Source organism: Euwallacea similis, chromosome 5, assembly GCF_039881205.1.
Source record: "Euwallacea similis isolate ESF13 chromosome 5, ESF131.1, whole genome shotgun sequence".
NCBI lineage: Eukaryota > Metazoa > Arthropoda > Insecta > Coleoptera > Curculionidae > Euwallacea > Euwallacea similis.
Window position 1 is genome coordinate 4,750,497 of NC_089613.1, and position 28,000 is coordinate 4,778,496.

The 28,000-nt window shown below is 34.0% G+C and overlaps 2 protein-coding genes across 6 annotated transcripts in view; one reads left to right on the plus strand and one right to left on the minus strand.

Annotated features, from left to right (window-relative positions):
* The first annotated feature begins 137 nt into the window (after window positions 1–137).
* LOC136408947 (double-stranded RNA-specific editase 1-like) lies at window positions 138–6,296 on the plus strand. 5 transcript variants are annotated; one of them, XM_066390179.1, is made up of 10 exons: window positions 228–271; window positions 420–508; window positions 696–727; window positions 1,295–1,396; window positions 2,679–2,732; window positions 3,529–3,676; window positions 3,907–4,107; window positions 4,936–5,162; window positions 5,215–5,440; window positions 5,503–6,296. In XM_066390179.1, the coding sequence occupies exons 3-10, from the start codon at window positions 701–703 to the stop codon at window positions 5,601–5,603; spliced, it is 1,086 nt and encodes a 361-aa protein (XP_066246276.1). In that variant the 5' UTR covers window positions 228–271; window positions 420–508; window positions 696–700; the 3' UTR covers window positions 5,604–6,296. The 5 variants fall into 5 exon arrangements, with proteins under 5 accessions (XP_066246273.1, XP_066246274.1, XP_066246275.1 ...); XM_066390176.1 differs by lacking the exon at window positions 696–727 and having other exon boundaries at window positions 138–271; XM_066390177.1 differs by lacking the exon at window positions 696–727 and having other exon boundaries at window positions 138–271; window positions 5,218–5,440.
* LOC136409289 (uncharacterized) overlaps window positions 6,279–28,000 on the minus strand; it is a 28,808-nt gene continuing 7,086 nt past the window's right edge. Inside the window, exons 7-10 of the mRNA XM_066390700.1 lie at window positions 25,554–25,855; window positions 6,960–7,131; window positions 6,702–6,904; window positions 6,279–6,418 (exon numbers count right to left, since the gene is read on the minus strand). Coding sequence (XP_066246797.1) covers window positions 6,316–6,418; window positions 6,702–6,904; window positions 6,960–7,131; window positions 25,554–25,855 — 780 coding nt within the window. The 3' untranslated portion in view covers window positions 6,279–6,315. The remainder of the gene's footprint in view (window positions 6,419–6,701; window positions 6,905–6,959; window positions 7,132–25,553; window positions 25,856–28,000) is intronic.

Consider the following 28,000-nt stretch of genomic DNA (forward strand, 5'->3'; position numbering starts at 1 on the left):
AAATTGACAATCGTAAAACTTCACAAACATCTCTTGCTACAACTTTAGTATTTTAGTTATGTCTATCCTAGTCCTATATCTGCCCTCTCTCTCTCTCCCTATCTAGTCGCTTTTCTCGTTTTCGTTTTGCCTCTCTCCTTTCTTGAATCTGAGGCGAAGTTGAGCGCTGTGTCCTTCACGTCCAAAATTAAGAAAAAGCAATAGTTTCTTCTAGTTTCTCGTATCCGTAACGAGATCAAGAGGTTGACAATGTCTTATAATACAAGAAGAAGTAGGTACAAACATTTCTATGCTTTAATACATTTAGTTATTTGTTCATGTTGCAATGCATGTAAAGATTCATTGTTGGAATCAAACATGGCGTCTCTGGCACGTTTGTAAATGTTCAATATTTAATTTTTATGATATTTTCTTTATAGGTAATCCGCAACAAAATGTGCCGCAAGGCTCTTCTGCTGTAGGACAACGGAGGCCTGCAGTATCAAATAATTTTGTTCCTGGAGGGCAGGTATGAATTGTTTTTTTTTAGTACAATTAGTTTTTCAATTAGTACGTATGGTTGAGAATTTGGCAACGTACACCACAAGCAAAACGTGATTTAAAATGTGCGGAATATGTTGGCCAACTTATAGATGTATAAGTACATGTACCATAATAAGATAGGAAGCTTTCTAATTCCATTTTTTAATATCTAGGTCCTATGGAGTCACACCGAGCTTGGGTAGTGGCACGTATATAGGCACCAATTATTATTTGATTCAATGAAAATTGATTATAGTCTAAACCAAATTAATTCAATTTTCCTACTAGATCTACCAAAGAATTGATTTTGAGTTATGACAATAATCAGTTTTTTTTGAACAGTTCTTATATCTTGACTGAATATTTTGTGTTTAGTTGTCTTCTCAAGACTGATTAGGGTAGAATCAGAGTGACAACAAGTCTCAATACTGATTTAATTTAAGGGAACCAAACAAAACAGTTATGTAGTTTACCATAAAATCAACTTTTTTGGTAAACTGAATAAATATTATATAAAGTTTGGTTGGTCTTGACTCTATCAGTATTTGCTTCAAGCAAAAAGAGTCAAGATATGAAAATGGAGATATCTTTAACTGCATGATGTGGTTAAAAAGATAGGTCAATACCACTTTGAGGGTCATTAAGGTTTTAACTTCAATGCCTTTAATAGTGAATATTGTCCTATCATCATGTCTTGGTTAAAGATGCACCTATATGGGTGTCTCAGGCCATTGAAGGGTTTATTGTTAATAAATTAACCCTGCTCGTGTAGCTGAATACACCTCAGAAACAACCTTTGCAACAACAACAGCAGCAGATCAGAAGTCCTCAGCAGCAAGGCCAACAGCAGTCTGGAATTAATTTCCGTGCTCAGGTAAGAAGGATGAAAATGTGCAGATCTATTTTTAATTGTGTATTCTATAATAATTACCTACTTAGAGCCACAAGAGCAGTACTTCTTTCAATGATACTAGATAGAAGTTTTACAACTTGTGGCATATGAATTTGATCAAAAGATTAGGTTTTGAATTTTCGATTGTTTTAAACTGTACTGTCTGATCAAACAGATTTTCCTGATTTAAAATGTCAATTTTTAGAAGAAGAAAAAAAAAGTGAAGAATTGTGGATCATATGAAATGAGATATATTCATACATACAAGGGACCCAACAAAAAGGACGCACCTATATTTATAATTTCTATTAGATTTGGAAATAACTTGGAATACTTTAATTTTGATTTGTAAAGACTTTTTCACTAAAACTCCATTATGTAGCATGATTCATAAAGAAGATAGCGCATTTTTAAATGAACATGTCCTATACCTATCTTTAATCATTTTGATACCATTTGCTTTTGTAGTTCAAATATTATTGGCTTTGTAAAAAGATAAGAAGTCTTGGAACTAATAATCATCTTTTACAATAATGTATATTGTAAATAATCCATTATATAGGATGATTCATAAACAAGATAAACATGAATAATAAAGGTACACATAAAATAATGATTCAAAATTTTAAAAAAGTATAAACTTTCATTGACATTCCTTGCCACTGATTGCAAAAGATTATTACTCTATAATTTGAAGGTAACCATGGAAGCAATAATTTACGACATTCTCCCAAGTTTCAGTTGTTCAATAATTTTGTAATGTTGAAATTACATATGTATATAGAATCAAAATGGTTGAAGATAGTTATAAAACATGTTATACCCATGTTACTAAATATTCAGGTAAAACTAAAAAAATTACATAAATCTGGGGTGTGTGATTTTTTCGCTAGGACACTGTATAATCGAATTGGAAAGTCAGCAATTCGCTGTCATAATTCAGAATATGTATCATTTAAAGCTATTTTTCATTATCGCCCTTCTAGATTTTCGTGCAGAATTTAGTAGTTTGGTTGTAATTTGCCGGATTACTATAGATATATTAATTTCTTTACGCATATAAGTACTTCGCATAGTATTTTTGAAACTTGAACATGGCTTTTTTTTTATTTGGAAAAATCAATGCATGTCGGATTTATGTTTAGATCTGTTGTAAGGTTTTTGCTTTTGAACCTGTTTTATTTGTCTTTCACTCTATTTTAATTTAATTGGCTAATTTGGGCTATTCTTATTTCTCTAAAAAATCACCACTATTTCTTCTTAGAGTCAGCCCCAGCAGCAACAAGGATTTCACAACCAATTTGGCATTCCACAGCAGGTAATCAAAATTATTCACTTTCAAGATTTGATCAAAGGAGTTTTTGAAATATTATATACTATTTAAAGTTCACGAAATGGTATCTCCATGAGGGCTAAAAAAGTAACTCTTGATATTGTAAAGTGACATTAAATTGGTAATTTTTCGTGGTCATTCAAAAATTCTCTATTATACTGCATGACAATACAAGTAGATCAGTTATGCCGACTTTTTTGCTATTTTATACGAGGTAATTTGCAACGCAATGGTTATAAAACAGGTGTGTGTAAAGGATCTTCAAATAAGCCGATTTTTCGGATGAATTTTTTTTTTCGTGTCTATAGTTACTGAGATATTGGCCTTAGAAAATATCTTTAAAAAATTCAAAAGATTTGGTATTTCAGCAATATCTTAACATAGAGTGTTAGTTATGTACGTAGGCAAACATTAAGGGGTGACTCTTGGAAAAATTTTAAGACGATAAGCTCATATTACTTATTTTTGCTACTTACTATTACTTTCTTCTCCAATCTTTTTTTTTTAATCAAAATTTAGGGTAATCAGTAAATTTTATTTTCAATTGGTATTCCTTAACATAATGAAATAGCAAATAAGTTACAGGCAATGTGAACCCTCTTTGGTGATACCTTAAGGGTTAGGTACATGATACGAATTTACAATGATAATAAATCTTCACAACGAAATTTTAAATAAGATGATTTATGCGAATTCTTTCCTGTTTCCTCTTCCGTGTGAAATTTAATTCTCACACATGTTTTGTACCAGAATTTTTTTGTAGTTATCGTCTTTTTTTAAGGCTCGTACACCGGTACAAGTTAAACAAGAAACGCCTCAACCGAAAACTACTTCTCCTCCTATACAGAAGTCGGTCTTTCCAGGAACTAACCCTCCTGCTCCCGAAGCAGAAGGTGAACAAGATAAAAAGAAGTTTTGGAAAATCAAAGGTAAACAAAATTGCATTCGTTCTGCAATGTGTGCCTGGGGTTGATCTTTTAGTGTTCTAAGAAATGATGACAAATCACTGCGCAAATTTGAAACAAGTTTACAACATTGTCGAACACGTTGCTCTGCGAAAACTTGTCATGTGAAGGTGTGATCTGAATTGCAGTTTCCTCAAAAATTACTAGTTTGTTCTTTTAATTTCAATTATATTTAATTTGATTATAATTTGCAGGTGGCAAAATCAGCAAAACTGAAAAGGTGCGAAGGCGTAACGTCAGATTGAGCAAGATTCTTCAGCCTAAGAATGCGATTATGATCCTCAACGAGCTGGTTAAGGGCTGCACTTACAACGTGGACGAGCTGCCTGTTAAAGTTGACTCTAACCAATTTAGAGGAACAGTCCTGTTCGACGATCAGGAATTTGTTGGCACTGGTAAGTTTTAAGGTCATCATTTTCTGTATTTTGTCCACATGGAGTCAGCAGAGCAAGACAAATCGATAGTTTGCTTAGCGTTACACCTGTGGAAAATAAAAGTTCAACCAGAAGCTTCGGCTTGACCGTTTTGGTTGAGTTGCGGTTTTCCGGGTTTTTACTGTGCTCCGGAGAGTCGGCGCATGTTCTTGCCATGAATTGAGCCATAGTATTGGAGCTTACATTAATTGTTTACTGCAATTAAGAGCAAACTTTACATATTCCTATCATTCTGGCTTCATGTTTTTCGAAAGTTTTGGAATATGCAATGCCGGAGAGACCAATGATGTACTTGAGAAAGAATGATATTTTGTCTACACGACTGCATGGGTTTCATTCCGGGAGATCAACGGATTCTGCTTTCTTGTCCTTTTCTGGATATCAATGATTGTAAAGGTGGAATACGTAAAACTACTGTTGTCGAGCCGGCATTTTGAAAACTGTTAGGAACAAAAACGAGAGTGGAAGAGGTAAGTTGGTTTTTATAGGTTGCTCTGATCAGTATGGTAACCTTAAAGCGGTGGTGCTGACCGTGGCTGATTTTCCTATTCAACTGTCACTGTCAAAACTTTTTAAAGGTATTTGATATTGACGTGCGAGCGGTAGATACTTTACAGCAGGTGTAAGTGTAAAGATTTTACCGTACGCTAACGTTTAGTTTAACTAATAAAAGAAAATAAAATTAACTTACAAGCGCTGGTACATATTGTGCCTTATACGTGAGAAAGTGTCTTATGCACAATTTATGTATTCTGGCCGTTTTAGTTTCAATATATTCTTTAATTTTAGGGCGTACGAAGAGTGGAGCCAAGAACGCGGCCGCTGAAGTTGCGTTGAAACATTTAGTGAAGAATAAGCAATTCCTCAAGAAATCTGAGAATGACGAGGACCAAATGGAAGTCGATAACGAGGAAACTGAGGAGCAAGTGATGCCTTGGTCTCACATCGCTTCATTCGCCATGTACAAGTTATTCTGCGCTTGGGGAGAAGACCCAAACATCGTTACCAAAATTCCGGTAAGTGATTAATTACCATTGATAATGGTTTTGTATATAATTTTTTTCGTAGCAGGGCGGAGGAGAAGGTTTGGGAGCTCCAGCGATTAATAACGCTCCTCGCGAACCTAAACCGGCTAGGAAAATGCCGGATAATCCTCAGACTATGAATCCAATGATGCTGATGAATCAAATGCTTCCAGGATCCGTTTGGAATGAGGTCGGTAAACACGGAAATCCTCCGAATGTTTCATTCACCTACCAAGTTACTGTTGGTGATAAACATTATTGTGGCACAGGTACGTCCGTATTGAAATTGTACTACCATTAATGTTAATCAATTATTTTGGATTTGTTTTAGGATCAAGCAAGAAGGCAGCGAAAAAACTCGCAGCTTTTGCCGCCTGCCATGACGTCCTTAAAGTAAATTATCCTTCCGATCTCTGGTCTCCACTATATTAAAAAATATCAGGTCTTTACGAAAAGTTGTAATGTTGGTTTTATGTATCAAAAGGACTTTAGGATTTGGAAAGGGTTTAATTTAAGTTGACACAATTATTATTCCTGATGATACATATGTAGCTTATTAGTTATTGACTTCGTACTGGGAATTGTAATGCCGTATTGTACAAATTGTGACAGAAATTTTAATTTTGATTGCACAAATTGCTTTTACGTAATGAGGCGTAATACGCAAACAAGCACGTTTATGTTGAATTTTTTATTGCTCCATTATTACACAAACGAAGACATAAAGATTTCTTTCTATTATAAATTTAGCAGTGAAAATTGCAAGTGACTATATAATTACTGGAAATTACTGGTTTATTATAAAAAGTTAATTTATTTGTTATTATGTTGTTGTATTTATAAAAATCCTTTTAAAAATCACGTACTACACGGCACCCTCAAACATAAAATACAATAATAGTTCCCACACTATTTCTAGTTTTTTTGGGTTATTTAAGTGGTTTATAATGGTAATCGGAATAATTACGTTTCCAGTATTACGCAAGCTTGAGTTGTATAGGAAGATGATATAAACTTTACCATGACAATTATATACACAAAATTGTTTATTGGGGTTAGAGTGCGATGTGTAATATTTTATTTACGTTTCCAATAAAAAGTATCAAGTATATAGAACTATTAAAAGAGTTTAATACAAAATTCCTCATAATTGTAGTTCTGATTGGAATACCTTGTCTACTGTTTCGTTTATTTGCATTTCTCTTGCTACGCTTAAAAAGCAGTGATTCAGTAGGTCTTCTGATAATCTACAAATATTTTATGAGTAGTGAGAAGAAACAACAGATCTTTTGGGGAACAATGATCTGAATGGCATTGATCCTTATATCAGCTGTTAGTTGAAAGTCAGAATTGAATTGATCCAGACCACTGTTTCCAAGAACCAACCGTTCTCGCTATATTACTAATTATATTTTAAGACAATAAAATCTAGAAACAGGCAAGGTATTAAAATTTGATTTTTAATATTCATATTCAGCAAAAATAGCAAGTGTGCAATTGCTGATTTCACTGAAGCCTGTCTATACTTACTTGCCCATTAAGACCCAAGGTTGACAAGTTGTGGACCTTTTATACATGGGATTGTTTTTGCAGAAGCGGTAAAAATCCAGCTTGTATTGAACCGCGTTTACAGCAACTCCCCTGTCTAACGATTTCAGAGGCCTTTTAGATTTCCTTAGACGACTGATTTTGATGTTTGGTGTATGTTTTCCCTTTTGAGTCGCCTTTGATGTCTACGAAAAATTATGTTCAATGTTGAAGAAGATTCATGTGCAAATATACTTTTACTTTATTATGAGCCTCCTTAAAATCTGTTTGAGTCTCTGAAGAAGTCTTGACAATCTCTATGGTTGTGAGTTCTTTGTTCTTTTCATTTGTTTCTGATAGTTCGATAAGGGAGTTGTCGTCTATTATGCAGATTAGTCGGGCGTTTTTGTCACCCGTAACTGTTATCTTCGGCCTAAAAGAAAAAATTAGGTTTAATAATATCGTTATAACTAAAGTGCATTTGCATGGCTTCGAATTGGAAATCAAGTTTCAGATTTGATTATGCAACCCGGCATAAGTGATAAGTAGTTACTGAGGGATAATGAAATTATTGGGATGTGCTTGTCATGAATCTTCTGTTAAAAGGACTGTTTCTTTGTAGTTAATAGGGCATCCTGCCCCTATCACTCACGGCAACGGACCGTAAACCTACAATAATACTCTTAATAACGACTCTTAAATTACAAGTAACTCCCGTTGAGTTGATCAAGAGAGCAATACATTACGACTTTGAGAATACCGCATAAAAAACCAAGACACCAGCTGTTGAACAATGGATGACCAGGAAAAAGAAATATTTCGGAAATCACCTCCCCGGATTGAAGGAATTTATTCTCAAAAATTGAGGTATCGCCTATTTATGACTAACCAGTACAATTTGACTATGGTTATAATTCAAGGTTTCCTAATCGGAGGGGAGCTCTGTTTCTTCTCTGCTCAATGCCAACAAGACATCCTTTTCAAGGAATAATAAAGAAAATATCTAGATAGCCTTTCTAGTATTTTAACTTCATTATTTCAAAACGACAATCTGCAAGGAAGACAGGCGACAAAGAAAGAAGAGTGTCCTGGAGGACAGAATAGAGCCGAAGAGTTCCCTGTTAGCGAGAAAACTTTAAGTCAAGATCTAGGAAACGATACCGATTCGCAGTGAGACATTCGAAAGAGTGAGGTAAGGGGGATGATTATAGCGATGGTAGGGTGAAAAGTGATAGTCCCACTTGACTTAGCTGGGATTAGATTTTGATGGCAAGAGTGATAACGCGTAAGTCCTGTTAATTTATCAGCCGCCTTTAATCAGATATTTAGGTATAATATTATTCTACTTGTAGAAGATTAAAAATAATATAAATTTCCTGTAAGATGAGTCAGGATCACTCCCTTGACCGAATAAAATTCAACTTTTCTGTAGATCAGGAAAATTCTATATTGGTTTCTGAGTCATTCCAAAGGCGATTTTTTCCTACTCGATCTGACACTTATAAAGTCAAACATGTATTCAAAAAATAGGAATTTCTAGAAAGGCCACACTCGTAGAACTAAAATGGTTAAAAGCCTTGAAGAAGTCATATACAATATGATACCAGCAAACTACTATCCACTGAAAGCACCAGTTACCTCATAAATCGTGTTTAAAATATTAAGACATGATGTTGAAATAGTCAGCAGAAATATTAGTTTGTGTTCGAGCTTCTACATCTTTTTAATAGATGCAGTTTGAAGAATCTCTTTATAACCCAGCTGATAGAAATTTGGCCACATTTCTGTACTCTTTCTGTTATTAAGATAACTATGTATTTATAGCTCAACTCATTCGCACGTAAACAGCAAAGTTTGCTTTATGTCATAATTGTCCGAGTAAGCCTTCGTAGAATTATTACGGGAGATCTATGATTATTGCAAGCGTCGTCATCTTGAAACTTAGTACTAAGTCCATTAATAACTACATGTTATTCACATATCACAACTAATTTATTTAAACTTCATAATCTTTACAATTGACGCAAAGTCGCTTTCACATCACAAAACTCCTATTGTTTAATCTGACAGAAAACTTTTCGATTCAAGTGAAATAAGTCAACAGACTTGTTGAAAATTTTACAATTCCATTCGTCAGATCAAAAAAAAACTTCCTAGAAAGAAATTATATATTTTCTAGTAGTCTTGCAAATGCGCGTGCCCATTCAAAATTAGAGATAACGATCATAAGACGCTTTATACCTATGTATATAAGTAAACGAAAACTGCAAAATTGGCTAATAATAGTAATCATATTACACCAAAGTGCTACTGCATTTAGCCATTCAGTGTAGGCATTTACTAATATATATATTTAAGGGAGAACTATTTATAACAGTGACCAACTTTCAGTTTTCACTATGGTAAGTTCGAATGACACACTAATTATATGATATCATTGTTTGCTTTCGGTGAATACAGGATGGAAAAGGTGATACATTTAATACAAAAAAAGTTTAAATTAACTACAGTTGTCTGAAACTATTTTATATATGAACTATAATAAAAGTAAACTTCATAGATTCGTTAGGTACAAACATCTGTCTTGAATACTTTTTCTGAACATTTGTAAATTTTGCAGTAAAATCAAAAAAATTCACCCTGTATATTGTGCCTTAAAAAGCGCTAAAATTCAACCCATTAAGGAATAGCGCGTTTATGGGGAGTTCCGAGATTGGTCCCTTTGCATAAACAATAAAAGAAACTATGCAGTGCACAATACTAAATGTATTAAAGTGGTTATTGGTTGACAATTTAGTGCTAAAAAAGTGTCTTCTGATCAATAATGGCAAGTAAGATTTCTTTTCTTTAAAGGGGTAAAAAGTACAACAATTTACGTCTCTCCTGAAAGGAAATTTAATTAAGTCGCACATTTACAAGACGACATCTGCTTTAATTTAGGCCCAATTCCCAAATTCAAAAAAGAGCTAATGGAACCGCGCCCACATCGATGTTGACACGCACTTTATTAATAAAAGACAACAATATGGGCGTGACTTACTTCGATCTATTTATACTTTAACGTAATGTATCAAATATATTTTTATTTTCTCGGAATCATCGAGATTTTGGTTTCCAGAAAATATTTTAAAAGTGTGGGTGTTTGTTACAATATCAACATGAAATTCAGGTTTATTAAGCACACAGAAAAATAAATAATAATTAAGAACTGTATCGTATTCGTGCCAAAATAAATGTGAATGTTTGGAGAAATAAATATGCGTTTACACGGAAATTAATATATCGGTATGAGACAAAGTACTGTAGTTTACTCTACTGATTTACTCATAAAATAAGGAACGGTTTAGACAATCGTTGTAGCAAGCTTTTGCTGGAAGAGCATTCATACCCTAGTGGTGCACGGGAACAATATTTTATGTACCAATTCGCTTTCGCAGATCTAACGATGTTTCTCATAAAGGCAAAAAATCCAGTCAACTGACCTTTTTCTTCTGAAGTTTCTGTAAAATTTTTCCGAGATCAATGAGCTATCAACACATTATTTAATTTCTAGGAAGCTTTTTCATTTAGGACACATTGTACATATATTATCAGATTTCAAGAATTAGCTACTTCTCAAACCTATTTCCCTTAGTCCTTGAGTTATTCGGCAATTTGACATAGAACGAGTTTTCAATGATTTTTAAAGGGAGTTTTTGATATGATTTTCATTAAATCATGAAAACTCGGATTTTTTAATTATCATTGGACATTATGAACCCCCTAACAATTCCTTAATATATTTTCCTGAAATTGTCTTTATCGGTTTTCAAGTAATTTCAACTTTCAATAGCCGATGTTCTTAATATTTTGGAAAACATTTTTATTACGTCTGAAATGTTAAAACTCCGCTTCAGTAAAAGTGTGTCTTATTTCATGAAAAGTCTGATTCTATATATTATAATAACTGCTTAATCCGACTAGTGAAGTCAAGGTAAGTGTATAATTTAATGTCAGAATTTCAATTAAATATTCGAAAACATTTTTGAAGTATTGGCATTATGTATATCGAAAACTGTAAACTTTCGTATAAAACTAATTTAAACAAATCGTAATAATTTTACAGAACAAATATGTGAATGCAGTTTGGTCCATTAGAAGGGGACCACCCTGTATATCCCTGCACCCACCTTTTTTAGTTCTTGAGTAATATAGCGTCTAATAAGAACAAATTTTTAATATTTTTCAAACAGGGTTTTTGATATGGTATTTTTTATGAAGAATCCTGTATATTATTAAATATTATGAACGTACCAATAAGAAGGAATAATTTCTCAATACATTTATAAATCTTTACCGATTATCAAATAATTAGAGCACCATTTCAAAATTTAAAAAAACTATTTTTACTATATTTTGAACGCTAACTTGTACTTTTATGATATCGAACATCCTGTATGTTATTCGTTCCTTCAAATTTCATCTTGAACACTGCTCCACAAAAAGATAGCTCCACCCATATTTTTTGGTAATTTACTAAAGTGTTTAAACTTTTCTTAAGTTTTTCTTTTGTATCATGTTTGTTGACCTAAATCATTAGGCTCTGCAAAGAACCATTCACATCCGCATCCTTATACCGTAATACAGTATACTAAACCGAAAACTGGCTTCCACATAATGATAGCTTCACTTCAAAAACAATAATTTATTTACATATTACCAATAAAATAATAATATTGACGACATTTCAGTAATCAGTGGCGCTGCCATTCCTCTGAATTACTTGAAATAAACGATTATCCATAGAATTTACAAGCCGAACAAGAAGGTTATTATCTAAATTTTCCCATTCGAGCACAATTGAATTTTTGAGCTCCTCAATGGTACGATATTTGCGTAAACACGACGTACGAGTATCGCCCAAACGTTTTCGTTAACATTTAAATCCAGTGAACGGGAAGGCCAGTCGACCAGTGGCAATTGTGCTCCATTAAACCAAGCTTTCGTTGATCGCGACACATGGATTGGTGCATTGTCTTGCTGATACTGGAATTCAATACCGTCATTTTCCTCGAGATAAGGCAAAAGACATGCGTCCAGCAGTTCTTGATATTCTTCTGAATTCTTTTTAGCGGATGGAAATGCTAAACGCACTTTACCGTGCACGCTGAACGCTGCCCACACCATTAGTGTGCCACCACCAAAGTTTCGACGTGAAAAAATTCGAGGCTCTTTCCTCAAATCTCTCCAATATGAATTGAATCCATCAGGGCCGTCGAGATTCCATTTTTTCTCGTCAGACCAAATGAACTAAATGAAAGGCGTTAAATAATTACATAACATTGCTGGTAACATTGAAAACTTACATTTATAAAATCAGTGCGAACATTAGCACGAGCAAATGCGAGACGTTGAATCTTGTGAACGTCAGACAATTCTGGTGCTGTGAGCATTTTTGAACGTTTAATAAAGCCACATTGACGAATCGTACGCCTAACTGTTTCAATTGACACATTAAGGTCCTGATCTTTTTTGATGGTGCTGCACGATACGGTAGCATTTGAAGCTGCATTAAATGATACGTCTTCTCTGACGGGCATTAAGCTTTTTCGACCGTCCTAGGGACTTTTTCGTACCGTAAGAAACCGGATCCTTCAAAAAAGAAATAATAATAACTCGATGATTACGTCCTATTTCACGAGCGATCCAACGATTTGAGCGTCCATACCGATGATGAGTCAAAATATCTGCTCTTTCCACCTCAGTTAAAGACGGACCACGTCCCATTATAACAAATACTGAACTAAACCGAACACGATCTTTCAAAACAATTTTTTACGCTGTCAAAAATAACAATATAAACAAAAACCCATCGATAAGTTACAAAAGCAAAGTGGAGCTATCATTATGTGGAAGCCGATTTTCGGTTTAGTATACTTTATTACGGTATAAGGAAGCGGATGTGAATGGTTCTTTGTAGAGCCTAATGATTTTGGTCAACAAACATGATACAAAAGAAAAACTCAAGAAAAGTTTAAACACTTTCGTAAATTACCAAAAAACATGGGTGGAGCTATCTTTTTGTGGAGCAGTTTATTAAAACTAATTTACTTATAAATATCTCTCTCACTTTTTGACTAATATAAGGATTAGGAAGAGCAGTAGAGTCTCGATGCATTTTTGATAGCTGCCTGGATTGCATAACGTTATTGCAAGTTTAAATGTATCTGTTTTCTAACTTTTAAATCACATCATAAACTGCTAAATCTTCTAATCCGGGTGACTATGGTCTTAATAAGTCGTTAAAAAATCCCTGATAGCAATTCATATGAAACTAGCTCTGCAGTAGTTTTTGAAGGAATTAAAAAAAAAAATTAAGTTTTTTTAGAAAAAGTTGTCTCTCGATTACATAAGCGAGTATTTTTAATTTTATTACCGGCCCTCAGTGTGCTATGTGTGTTTTCAATTTTTCAGCATCTTCTGGCAAGCCTTTCTATATGTGCTTCTGCACTCGGAACCACTACAAGCAATTTAATTTATTTTTATAATCTCTCCGGATCTATACCGACTTGTCATTGGAGATTAATAATGTTTTGAACATACAACGTTCATCATTTGCTAATTGTTACTTAACTATTTATCGGTTACATCACTCCATTTTATCTAATTATGTAAGCGCTATTACTATTACGAATCGATAATTTTAAACGTTGTCTTATAATGACATGACAGTTATGAGAATATACTTAAACAGCATGTTGCTGAGTTTCATGAAAATGCCAGAAAATATTACTTGTAGAAAGATAAGACTCGAGTAGTTACGTACAAATCAAAAACCCTTTCCTACGAATGCGGTAAATCGGCTTTACCGCGCGCATTTGCGAGTAAAAAGTAGCACTTTGCCGCATATGTGCAAGCTTTGCTATAAGTATGTTAATTAGCACGTTCAGTATCAAAAATTTTTATGGGTATTTATCATGCGTGCGGTAAAACTTTTTCCGCACGTGTGCGTGTAGAAATTGTACAACACGTTAATATTTTATTTAACTTACAAAAGCCAATAGACTTGTATACGCATTTGAAGGAAAAGTATTGTAACCCCTAACACGTGCTAAAATGTCTTTACCGTACTCGGCTTCGCGCTGTTCGACAATTGGAATCAACGTTCAATCAAGTATTAGTTTTCGCACTTATGAGGTAAATAACAATAAAAGTGCACTTATTCAATACTAAAGCATAGTATGTATGTAGTAATTAATTTTGATTATCAAATTTTCTTTAATTTTCAACATTTACTATTTCGGTGGAGTAAATGGTTTTATTATCGATTTTCATCTCAACTTTGTATGAAACAGAATTTTATTTAAGTTTCAAACAAGAGCACAATAATTTGGCGCTATCGCTGGAATCTTATTATAACACCCGATATATTTCTATAACTATTTCCCTATTTTCTCTACCGAAAACGTCATATCCCAGTGGTGTATAAGTGTCTTTTACCTTAGCAATATTAAATAACTCAAAAATTCCAGAATTTTAATCACATTCTCTTGTTCTAACCGATAACGTTGGTTTTACAGTATTTGAGTCATAATGACTATTTGATATTTTTAAAATGTTGAAACACTATTTTCGCTAAGGACGTCCTATATATATTATTGAATATTGTGAACCTACCAATCACAAGCATCAGTTTCTTAATACATTTTCTACATCTACCTTTATTTGTTTTCGAGTTATTTGAGTCTTCTTTTTTTGAAATTATGGGGCCATAAATAAAAAATTTTGCAAAACTATTTAGCTGAGACTCTAAAATTCTGCTTTGGAGATAGAACACACTGTACATTAGACTATTTTTGAATTTGCTACTCCTTAAGATTAATTTATTTATCGATATCTTTATACCTACCTCTTATAGTTTTAGAGCAGTTCAAGGATTAGTAACATGATTCCTTTTAAATCTCGTATATTATTGAATTTTGTATATCTACCAATCACAAGGAAATTCATTATGTTCTATAGAAGATTGATCTGAATATTTCTTCCACTTTCAAAATCAACGTTATGAAAATGTTTGACAATTCTATTATCGAACCCAGGGATCCTTAAATATCCCAAAAACCATATTTTGGCTTCTCTAAATTAGATAACTTATGATCCTTCCACTGGATCACGTAGCTTTAAAGAGCAACAATATTATTATATTATTTCTAATCCCCTGATCGTTATCAATAGATAAAATGAGATCATTTATGGGCTAAACCGCTAAAAAATGGGCTTACAATCCTTCTAACTGCTAGTTGTACTTCAACTTTCGTACTTATAGGATGCACCAAGTGTTTGTTTCAACAATTTATTTTGCATTTATATCAAATATCAGCAAACATGGTAAGTAAATATTACTTAAAAGCTTAATTGTATCGGTTGTTGATGTGTGTTTAGTTTCTCTGTCTTCGGTTGTACTTTTTGCTCCTAGATTTAAATGTTCATTGAGGAAAATTGATAAAGAATTACGAGGGCTCTAAATAAAGTCCTATTCTATTTCTATTTCTAGGGGTGTACTCAGTCTTCCAAAACCGAAACTGTACAGCAGGTAAAGCCTTATTTTATTCTTAGGACTATCTTTTCATTTCTAGTTTAGTTCATTGTCAGAATTAGTTTAAATACATAATATGGGGGGTTTCTATAAAGATTTTGTTAATGCAAATGGTTTTATTGCAAAAGTAAACGTGGGCCCGTATACACACGTAGACACACGTATGTGCTTAATCAAAATACGCAACATGTAACTTTTTTCTTTGGTTGGCAGGCCATTCCGAGGTTTAAAGGTGTTATTCATAGTTTGATTGAAACAATAGCCCGAGTGGGCCGAAGTTACGGACCAGCTGAACCACACAGGAAATCGAAATTTAATAATACGTTTGGGTATAAATGAAATTACTCCATACTCCCATATAAAAGAGATCATCGACGCTTTTAAACATATAAAGAGAGAAAAATTATTGTGGCCTTAAAAATACAAGAACGGGGCCATTTTTTGTCATTCAATAATATTGGTGTCAATGTCAATATCAATTTCAGGTTGTATATAAGTAACTAATAACTTTAACAACCCTCAATAGATATGCGGTGGAAGTTGTTTTGGAATTGTAAATCGCTTCAGTTATTGCTTGGTGTGAGTCCTGGACGTTGAGGACATTTAAGAGATTACATTTTTGTTTCCAGTTTCCCGGCAAATGGACAATCCCGAATATCCGGAGGTGTCCTGAATCGCGCTCTAAAACTAAAGATAAAGTGAAGACTGACGTAAGTCTTCTAACCTATTACAGAAGGAGAGTTTCAAAATGACTATGAACACAGAAATATTGAAAAAAAAAACATTAGAGTACACGATCGGTTAAATAAAGACAAAGTTGTGATTGTAAAAAAATATGAAAATATTGGATAATGCATTTTTAGCCTTAAAAATGAATTTTTACTTAAATTAGAAACACGACGTGACTCTTCCAAGTTTTTCAATTTTATAAACATTGCATCATAAACTTTTCCTCATTAAACCTGTAAATTCATTCCCTCCCCCTCAATTGCAGTCCTCATCACGGGGTGCCCTTGGGTTTTTGTTAATTATTAATATAAAAAATACCCAAGTAAACGTGAGATATGTGGGGGGGGGGGCTAGTCATTCAATTATGCCATTAGGTGTAATTTTCGCTCTTCAATCTGTACAATATCAATTTTACTAGCTGGTATTACCATATTAAAAAAAGATAATTTGGCGCTTGAAGCTAAATCTGGCAATTTTCCTCAACGCGCAGAAAAACCTAGAATTAATCACAAAACAAATTTTTGGCGTGTGAAATGGCATTAACTAGGCAACGTAACCAAATCTTTCTATTTTGCGACTAGTTTGAAATATAAGGCTAATTAAACCGCTTATTACTAAATCGTTGAGCATTTTCAGATGATTTAATTGGCAACATGTGTTCGCGATTTGTTTTTAGACACCGTTTACCTCAATCTCAACGTGACAGTTCAATAGACATTTTTAACTCTTAAAACTCTCAATAAACTATGAAATGAATCAAGCTTCTCAATTTATTAATACCTCGGAAAAACATCAAGCCTAAGTGGCAACATTGCGCACTTTATCATTGGGTAATATAGGTTGCCTACCACTACCACGCACAATTGTGCTTTAAATACACCAAAACCACGTTGCCAGATCTAATAATTTCGGCTAGATTTGGGCCAACAAGATATTATTAGGTGTACAACTTTGCTTCCGCCGTTTTTGAATAGATGTATGTAGCGGTAAGTAATGATCGAAATAAATAACCCCATGTGGGCATGCAGGAGCCTTGGGCACCTGTTAACATAACCTCATAAAAATATTAGTCTATTTGTGTCTTCATCATAAAGTTATTCGCAATTGAAAATGTCAGTGTACGAGCCAAATTCTCGTCATTTGCGGGAGGTTTTACTTTTCTGCTTCAATATGAAGAAATCTGCTGCTGAGGCTCATCGAATGCTCTCAGATACTTATGGGGAAGCCACTATTAGTGAAAGGACATGTCGTGAGTGGTTTCAGCGCTTCAAGAACGGTGATTTTCACGTCGAAGACCAACATTGCGGTGGAAGAAAGAAGGTTTTCCAAGATGCGAACTTGGAAGCATTACTTGACGAAGACTCGTGTCAAAGTCAACAAGAATTGGCACAATCATTGGGAGTGACTCAACAAACAATCTCAAAACGCCTCAAAGACATGGGAATGATTCAGAAGCAAGGATATTGGGTGCCGTACGAGTTGAAACCAAGAGATATTGACAGGCGTCTGTTCGCTTGTGAACAGTTGCTTGCAAGGCAAAGACGGAAGGGATTTCTGCATCGTATTGTGACTGGGGACGAGAAATGGGTTCATTACGATAATCCCAAACGCAAAAAGACTTGGGGATATCCCGGCCATGCTTCCACGTCGACGGCCAAACCGTCTATTCATGGTTCCAAAATCATGCTCTGTATTTGGTGGGATCAACTCGGCGTAATATATTATGAGCTGTTACAACCAACTGAAACAATCACAGGTGCTCTTTATCGAACCCAATTAATGCGTTTGAGCCGAGCATTGAAAAAGAAACGGCTGCAATACAACGAGAGACATGATAAAGTGATTTTGCAGCACGATAATGCTCGACCCCATGTTGCGCAAGTGGTCAAGAAATACTTGGAAACATTGAAATGGGAAGTCCTACCCCACCCGCCATATTCTCCTGACCTAGCTCCTTCTGATTATCACTTGTTTCGATCCATGGCACATGGGCTAGCTGACCAACACTTCCGGTCTTATGAAGAAGTAAGAAATTGGATAGAATCGTGGATCGCTTCAAAAGATGTCCAATTTTTTCAACACGGGATTCGTATGCTGCCCGAAAGATGGGAGAAAGTAGTGGCCAGCGATGGACAATACTTTGGATCCTAAAGGTATAATTAGTTTTTTACAATAAAATCGCGAAATTCGGAAAAAAAACGGCGGAAGCAAAGTTGTACACCTAATATTTATTTGAAAACAGAACATATTGTTGATAGCGTGAAAAGAGTATAAGATTGAATATGATATTTTATAAATTATGTTCACTCTATGTGTCTATCATGCATCATGATTCGTTTACTTTGAACGAAGTAAACCAATCCATTTGATCCTCTCTCTGAAGTAAAAACCCTAATTCCCAGCTTTACGATGTTTGGTCCGCAAAAATAATAGGAATAATACACGAAGTAGAGGAACATGCCAAAAGCAACAGGCAAAAATAGAAAATCGCCCATACCAACAACCGTAATGCAATGGCTGAGCAGTACACCAAATAAACGATAAATTACACTCAAATTTACTAAATTAACAGGAATTTGCATGTTAGAATGATTGTAATTACTTTCGACAGGAGCGTTTGAAGTTTGAGTTTTGGAGTAATTTATAAAGTATCGACCAAGTCAGAAAAACTCATATGAGAGTATTTAATTAATGAAAAATTAAATTTAGAAAAAGGATTTATGAGTAGTTGAAATTCATGAGTGCTGCACATGCATGTAGACGTTTCTGTAAGTGATGTTCAGAATTTGATGTGATCAAATTTCAACACATTTTAGAAAATGTATGAAATCCATATGGTTTTATTTAACCACCCATAGAACCCTTGAAGCTTGGTAAATAGCTTTCATCTCATTTTTTTTTATCTATAACACTATTTTGGTAATCCATCAAACTACAATTAAATGATCACTATACAGAGATGAGTATAAGTAATGGTTTTCAACATTCTCTAAAAATCTCTGAATCTATTTTAGGAAGTACCACTTGACCACTATTGAGATTATTGCCTGGCAGCTGCCCGGGTCAGTATCAAGGCAATTAATCATTTCGAACCACCTTTTTATTGAAAGCACAATTTTTTTAGTGATACACAATCTGGCCGAAATCGGGCACGATGATACTAACCTTTTCGGGAGCTTGGGTGGAATTTTTTCACGGCCACTTTAGCTGAATCATACCTAGTACTTTAAACAAGCAACATCATTTTTGTTTATAGTAGTTAACGGTTTTTTATGATGTACGGTCATTAAAACAAACAAAAACAGAATGTGTTGGAAATTGCAAAAAATCACCATATAAGGCGGCAATATTATGCTTGAGGTAATCAGAAGTATTGTGGGTTACCTACTTCATTGCCATAACACAGTTTTGAAAAATCAAAACCACGTTGCTGTTTTTAATTTTTGGACAAAACTTTGAGTTAAATTTCATTTTAAATATTTAACTTTAAATATTGATTTTGTAATTCTAATCGTCTTTACCTCGAACTGCACATTCACAATATCCAATTTTGGATGTCCCGTGTATACGCATTTATTGTATTACCATTACTTGGAATATTCGATATTTTAGCATAAATAACACAAATCGTTTGGTTTCAGAAATTGGTCGTTGATAACGCTTTAGTGATGGTTCAATACGCGGCGGTACTGTTTGAATTTGCACTGAATTATAATGGAAAACGTTGAAAAAAATATTTCGAACGATTCTAAAATTACCCTTCACTGCTGTATCCGGTGTCCAAAATGATATCATTATAACATTATCAAGTTTTTATCACAATTTGATGCTTAGAATGCCATACCTAAAGCTCAACAGAACAGGAACTCGACGAGGACGAAAACTAAATATTTCTGGTGACTCCAAAATTACCCTTCACTATTATACAGTGTGTCCAAAATTCGAGTACTATAATTGTGCATTCTCATCAAAATTCGTTACTCAAAATGCTGCACGCAAATGTTAACACAACCCGAACGTAATTATGTTAACAAGGACGAGTCGAGACTAAAACTAGATAATTTTAGATAGTCATAACAGATACTATAAGCCGACTAAAATAGATACAGATAGTAGACACTCCAGATATAATATTAAACATCTAAATAAACAACGAACTTTTCGGTCAAGTTCAATGACATCCGAATCTGGGTTATTTACTATCTATGGGTAGGTATTTATATGTAGGTATCACATTTAGAATAGACAGGTAATTGTTCTGAATATCCCAGAAATAAATAAAAATAAACAAACACATTTTTAGATTGTTCAACAACTATTTTGCATTTTAATCTGCCTTTAATCTGACAAAAGAAAGGTCTCGTTCTTCATCCCATTTTCCACCATTAATATATTGTTGGCATTCTTGATTGGCCAAAAATCTGTAATTACTTCGTGAGCAGAAGGAAAAAATTATTGGAAGTCGAATGTTACCAATAATATGAAATTTGGGGAATTTCATTTTGGTTATTCTCTAACTCTCGTTCTGTTCCCTTGTAGTTACGTTACTATCCCTTATTCCCATTGTTTCTCGTCAAAATCTCATTAAGTTTTTGTCCATGCAAAAATATTCGAAACTTCGCAATACTTTTCAGACTAAAATCTCTGATATAAAACATTCTCGTATTCGCTGTTACACTCTTTTGTCAAAGTCAAACTTGCCCTATCTATAACTTAAAAGCTTTTTTCGTGTCTTTTTAAGTGATCCCATTCTATTGCACAAAATCCTATATCCTATGTTTCTCAATGTACAAGTATCTATGTATCTGTCCTGTTATGTTAACGTCAAACATATTCCTCTCACATCCTAAGGGCTTCTTTCTCACTATCTTCATTCCACCTATTTAGGCAATTAGCCTTTATTGCAAGAATCTTAAGATCCTCAATCCTTTTCCAACGAAGTCTGAATCTCTTGAGGGTTATTTGGAGCACTTTATCTCTCAAACGTTATAACTTGTTATATGTCATATTAATGTCAAACCTGCTCTTTCACGTTTCAAAGGCTTTTTCTTTACTACCTGTTCACATAATCCAATTTCTTTACTGAGAGCGTCCTAAGCTTCTCAATTCTTTTCGAATCAAGTACATACATACATATGTGCAAATATCTCCGAAACAATGTGTCATTTGACACGTTAATGACGTTACAAAAAACCATTGCAGTTTCTCTTAAATCTCTTGCATATAGAGAACTAAAAGGTGTTTGTTAAAAGTATTATAGAGCTATGTCAAATTTACTGTATTCTCACAAGGGTTAAAACATATTATTATCAGTCAGCGCTTCAAGCATTTTCCCACATAATTCTGATTGTCAGCGTCCACAATTTGACTCTTGTATTTAGAAACAAACTAAAAATTAAAAAATCTAATTTTCTTTCTCAACAAGTCATAAATCATCTTTGATTCACCACTGCCACACTCACATTCGCTCATTCGTTTCGAGTTCGTCTTATCGTGACACGTCTGAACTTGACCGAGTATTCTAAAGGTTACCTGACCACATCTGCCGCCTTGTTTCGCTCGGTTTGTAACATGCAAAAAAACTACAACATTGTCTCTCGTTATATTTCACGATGTGTTATTCACACAAGCGATTTTCGATTCTCCTAATGAGGCCAACTCAACCGGTGGGAGGACATACGGGTTTAAGTCCTGGAGGAAACACACGTATTTTCAAAGTTTCCACTGAATTTTCGGGTTTGCAGCGCGTCGCGTCCAGTTGCTTCGTGGCTTTGAAACGCGCAATTTGATAGTAAAAGAGCGCTCGTCTAGTGCGTTTGTTCTTCAGTGATTGACTTAATTAATTTCTAAAATGGTAAGCTGATAGTCAGTTAATTTCCTGTAATGTAATCTATTTCGTGACTAATTTTCCTAGTTTCATCATTAATATACAGTGCATTTCTTCACAACATCGCCGACACTTGTGATATATGAAAGATAAAATTAAATACACAATATAAAAGTGCATTATAATGCTTAGATGATTGTAGTAATTCTATGAAGCTTTAAAACTCATACATAGGTTAATAAATTTTAGAAACATGTTATCAATAATTAAGTGTTCCTCTTACGTGGATTTTATTACCTGAGTACAAATAATAGTGCATCAGCTCCAAAAATAGAACTGTTTACGCAGAATGATTTACTATGTGTAATCAAAACCCGGCCCTCTACCTTACTTCCACAACTTGGACATCTTCTATCTTTAGGGCGAGTTCTGCAAGTATTCTTTCACATATGGGAATAAATTGCAAGACTCAATGCCTTCTCCCTCCTATCACTCAAATGCAATCGAAATTTGATCTTTCGGAAACTGACCCTGGTTTTGTTGCAGCTCTTCAACAACCGTAATAGAAACCGACCAACAAGTGTATGTATTTTTGGCAATTTTTAGATGTTGTAATTTTGTACCATTGTTTTTTTTCGACAAAAATAGATTAAAAAGCACATCTTACACGATCACATTTTACTGGTTTTCAAACAACTAACGCTACCCCTTACATATATATTTTCGAGTTCACGATAGCTTTTCAATAATCAGGTTAAATATCTGAGTAATTACACATTGCGATATGTGCTCCCACAGCTTTTCAAATTGCTTCCCAAGCGAGCTTATTAATAGTATTTCAAATGCGTGTTGTCGTTATAGAACCAAACCAATTTCAGGCTTGTGGTCAGTTGTCAGGATTTCGAAATTAACAGACGATGTGTGCGCTTTGCACACGAATCTACAGAAATCAAACACCATTATTGTCGAAATTTCCGAATTATTCATAGAATTTGAAAGAATGCCAGGAAAGCGGAATAGAAACGGTCGTTAAATGAACGAATTTGTCGCCCAACAGGTGAAGGAGAGAGATTATTTTGATGCTGATAGTTGTTTTCGAAAATTTGGCCTATATTAATTGAGAAGTTCTGAGTGGTGTAAAAATTATTTTTGAAGTCTGAAAACGAGATTTCGGATCAGTTTGCAAAAATGGAATCCACTTTTGATTTCAGTAAAAAAACATAAGCCAGGTTCATATTGTACCTAATCATGCTTTCTCATATTTTATTGAGTTTGTAAAAATAATATCAAAAAAGAGATGGAAACACAAGAAGCAGAAAGGTGTGAAAAAATACAGAGAAATAACACAAAGCCGTATGAACGAGAGAAATATACAATTTCCACATCCTGTGATCGATTTTTGTGAAACGAAAGTCGTCAGTAACAGAAAAGTCGTTGTCATTTTGGCATTATATATACAGGGCGTTTTTATAAACTCTACAGTTTGAAACGCTCTCTATCTTCTATTCATCCAACAAGATATCGAAAAAGTAAAAAATTGATTATGATAGTTTTCGCCATAGAATTCAATAACCCAGTTCGTTTTTTTCCCATTGTCTGACCTAGTTGCAATTAAGTATATTTATAATGTGTTTTAATGAAACACCACTACTATATATTAGTAGGTATTTCGAAATTTAAAAAAAAAGCGAATTTTTCATTATTTTTTAATTCAGTTCAAAAGCTAAAAGAGACACTTTTTGTGTCCGAATTGTAGGTAACTTTTTTATTTTCGATTATCTTTATAAAAATTTTTAATCCATAAACTCTTGTACAATGCTCTAATACCGAGACTTGTGGATATAGTTATTGGCAATCTGAGATTTTCTTTTCCAAAGTCACAGGCAAGAAAAAAAATTAATGCATAATTTTAACATTAAAATCAAGAGAGAAAAAACCATAAAGCATCAAAATTCCCGAAGATCGTAATACCCCAACACGAGGAAAGCGATACAAGCTAATGTAGTTCGCGATGAAACAAGCTAGTACACGGATGGTTTCAGATTGAACAGACTGGCTGGTGCGTGTCTCTATGTTATCACAGGGAAAATGGAAAGAGACTTTGCTCTAGGAGTTCTCGCCACTGTGTTTCAGACTGAAGTGTTATTTCAGTATCTCATGGGCATTGCCGAGGACTTTGATTGCAGCAGATGTTTTAAAGACGGCGGGACCCTGGAGAGGTGTCAGTGGAATGCCCTGCTTTCCTGTGAGCCAGAAGGCAGTACCAGAGACAACTAATTTTCATGCCTACTGAGACTAAGGAGGTATACCCTAACAGACTTGTTAATTTAATCAAATATACTGTAATATTCAAATACCACTGCAACTATAGTAAGGTATGACGTGAGGGACCCAATAAGTTTGCGTATAAGAGGGAAAGTCACTTTCTTGTCTCCTGTCTCTCTTAATAATTCATTCAATAGAGAAAAGTAAAACACAAAGCACAAAAAAAGATGTGACAGTGAGGGAAAAAGAACGTCATCAATGAGACGGCGGCTGAAACCATTTGGAGAAAAAATTATGCTGAAAAGGGATAATTATTAACTAATTTAAAATTCAATACATAAATATAAGCATTTTCTCAAAATGTGTAGAAATTTATTCTAAAAGTTAACATCAGCAACGATGCCCTGTTCACCTCACAACGGCATTATCGCCTTTACGATAGCTGGGAAATCCACCATGCATTATCACATATAAATTTGAACGGATGTCTTAGAATTAAATTGATAGTTTTAATCCTGTGAATTTCTCAATAATTCAATAGATTTAAGTTATTCAATGCATCATTTAAATTTACGTCAATAACGCTCCAATAGGTCTATGAACTATCAATAATTTCAGTTAGGGATGGCCGATATCGGATCAATAGATAAAAATAATGACATCTTTATCTGGAGAACAATTTCCAAAGAAAACTAAGACATTGGTCAGTAAATCTCCTCTATTTGATCATTTCTATGATTATCCTCTCGATAGTTATCTCGGTTCTGATTTTTCGGTCGTAAAAGCCAAATTGTTAACACACTAGCAAATTCATTAGGTAGTTAAATTTATTTGAAATAATCTACCTTCATTCAAAACCATCGATCCAAAAATCGGAAAAATTCGTCACTTATGCAAAAATATAATGACATCCATATCCAACAGGAGCATTATAGACTTTCCAAAGATCAGTAATATCATTCAGTTTACCTCACCGTTTGAAAGTCACCCATAACATACACTTCACTTTCTCCATGTGTTTGTTGCCACAAAAATGCTTTAAAAAATGACTGACATAATAAACATAATAAATGTAAAAGTTAGACATTCGATTATCTCACAGGTTTTTGATTTTAATATGAATTTTGAAAAATCGATTTTTAGTTTAGTATAATTACCTACAATAAAAGAAATTTGACACCTTGCTGAAACTATCCACTTTTATACCCTGAATAATCAAACAAAATGTTGGAAATTCGGGCCTGAAAAACACGCAGTGGCTAGAATTACCCACGTCAGGCCTATCAGTCATCAAAACGGTGTTTTCATCGGTAGATTGAAGTGGCGATTTGATGCAACTTTATTTTCGGAAAGTGTTTATATTCGGAGTGTTTATATTAAAAAACGTATGGGCCAACTGGCAGTTCACAAAATCCTCAAAACCCCCTTAAAATAACAAATAAATTGCTATTATACTCACTCTTTCCTCTTGGATTTTCCATCTAATATACCATCTGAGAAGTTGGAATCACTTTTCACAACGCTCAAAATAAGTTGCTGAACATTCTCATCGTTCTCTTGACCTCTGATTTGTTCTGAGCTTTCTTCTAGTAAGGAATTTACGACTTTCTTCAACAAACTGTCGTTCTCTTTGTTTTTGACTAAATGCAGGATTTCTGATATTGGAATGTCTTGTTTTGATTCAGGAGCAGTCTTGTTGCTGTGAGATTTTAAGATGAATTGGAGAAGTTTCACTAGGAGTTCCTCTTTAGTAGAGAGGATCTGAAATAAATTGTTGAATCAGGAAAGTCTGAGGGTTGGATTACCCCATTACTGATGAAACGTGGGAAACTCAGAGATTGTAATCTACAGCAGAGAGCTGCGAAATTATTCACAACAAAATTATCAGTGAAAAAGAGTTTTATTTGATTATACAGGGTGTCCAGAAAGATCATGTCATAAATTTTTGATTTAGGTGGAATATCATAAAAACTAACCTTCCTGGGAAACTAAAACAACTGGAGAGCTTAAATCTTGTAAAACTATACGACATATTTTCTACAAAATTACAGCACCTCAGAAAACGGGGTAACTAAATACTGCAGTAAAGGCGTCGCCAGCTCGAATCACGCAAAATGTATCATTTTCCTTAAGTAAACGAAGCTGTCGTGCAATACAGTCATTACTGTTAAGGTTGCATGTTAAATTCAATGATAATACAAAAACTATTGTCTGAAATTTCCGAAGAACAGTATGTTTCATATGTAATACTTATCAATATTGTATGATATAGAGGGGATTTGAAAAATTAAATTTGAATCGATATGCATAACATTCAGCTGCATAAAGGATGTTTGCTAAAAAGGGACACTTTAATATATCATTTTAGCGATATTTAACGAGGACCAAAAAATTATAATTAAAGAAATTAATAAATTCTTTGTTATTGAGGGTCAATACCTAAATGGGCTAGGCCTTTAAAAGGGCACGACCATTTAGCAGACAATACTACATCATGATGATTAACACAACGCTTGCATGCCAAATGTCAGGTGTACCGGGTGACTCCAGCCTTAAAGCCGGCTTATCTCGGCCTCGTACCAGTTTATAACAATGTTACGAAGAAAAGCGAACACAGCCAATTCTTATCAACTTTTCATGTTATGATGATTCAGATACTGAAAATAGTCTGAATCGATTTTTCCGAATTTTCGTGGCGCCAGTTTCCACCAGTTTCCTTTGTGATATATTCCGTGCCGATTCAAGTGCCAGTCGTAGTTAACTTTAGCCTTAACTAGTGTTAGTTCATAAGTTGAGAGATTGTCAGCAGCGATTGTATCTAATTGGTCGAAATTTTTAAATATCGATCTTAAATAAAATGGTAACGCAAGTTTTTTTGTTTTTTACAACATTTCTTGATTGTAAATCTATTTAAAACTTAATTGGATATTTTTATTAATAAGAAATTTCTTTTCTAGAGCACTCCAGCATCCAACGAACCTAAAACCTGTGCGCAATGCAAGGAAACCATTACCGGGGTGAGTTAATTTCGAATTACGGTGTTTGTTTTGAAATCTTAAACGGAACATTTGATATCCATAAAAACACTGAGTTTACTTACCCAAATAATAACACTTTTGGATTTGGAAAGTTCAGTAATTACCATAGAAACAACAATTTATTGCGACATTTCACAAGAATTCGTATAAGAACACAGCAACTTTCGCATAGTCTAAGACAGTTTAAGGCCTTAAAAATTCTAAGTTAAAAAAAGAAATTAACTTCACAAAATCTTCAATAATAATTCTTGAAAATTATGAAATTCGACAAAAGATGTTCAAAATTCCCTTAAATCAATAAATGGCAACGAGGCTCCCGTCTTTTATTTTAGAATTACCATTACTTTAGATTGGCCTGACTCCATCTACAAAATGCGGCCCACGTTGGCCAAACTTTGGATAAGGTTTTAAGTTTGAAGACTTTCTATGGAATGAATAAATAATTTTAATGTACAAAAAAATGTATGTAACTGTGCCCTATTCTATTTCTTGGTTTAAGATATGAAATATTGAGTTAAACGACTCTATAATCTATGTATATTTTTATTTCTAACCCTTCTGCCAAATTTCATGCCAGAAACTGAACTCTTTTTTCTTAGTTGTTTTATGATATTTGACAGTAAAATCTTATTTTCAGCCTTAGCTCAATAACATTTGATTCATAAATCATATTAGTTTTTACTTAAATTACTCTAGGCTAATCTTATTAACCTTAAAAGGGACAAAAATCGATATGTATAACGTAAAAAGCGATATGTATAACGTACATATTTAAGTGTGTTGCGACAAATGCTAACCTACTAACCCTTGCAATGCTAACATTGCTTTTTAGACAGTGCTGACTGCCCTGAAGCAAACATGGCATCCG

Bases quoted from the DNA above. Each gene is read 5' to 3' on its own strand.
- LOC136408947 (XM_066390176.1), top strand. From the start codon at position 250: ATGTCTTATAATACAAGAAGAA. The intron at 5,163-5,214 runs GTAAGTGATTAA...TTTTTTTCGTAG, and splicing joins ACATCGTTACCAAAATTCCG to CAGGGCGGAGGAGAAGGTTT. The intron at 5,441-5,502 runs GTACGTCCGTAT...GATTTGTTTTAG, and splicing joins TAAACATTATTGTGGCACAG to GATCAAGCAAGAAGGCAGCG.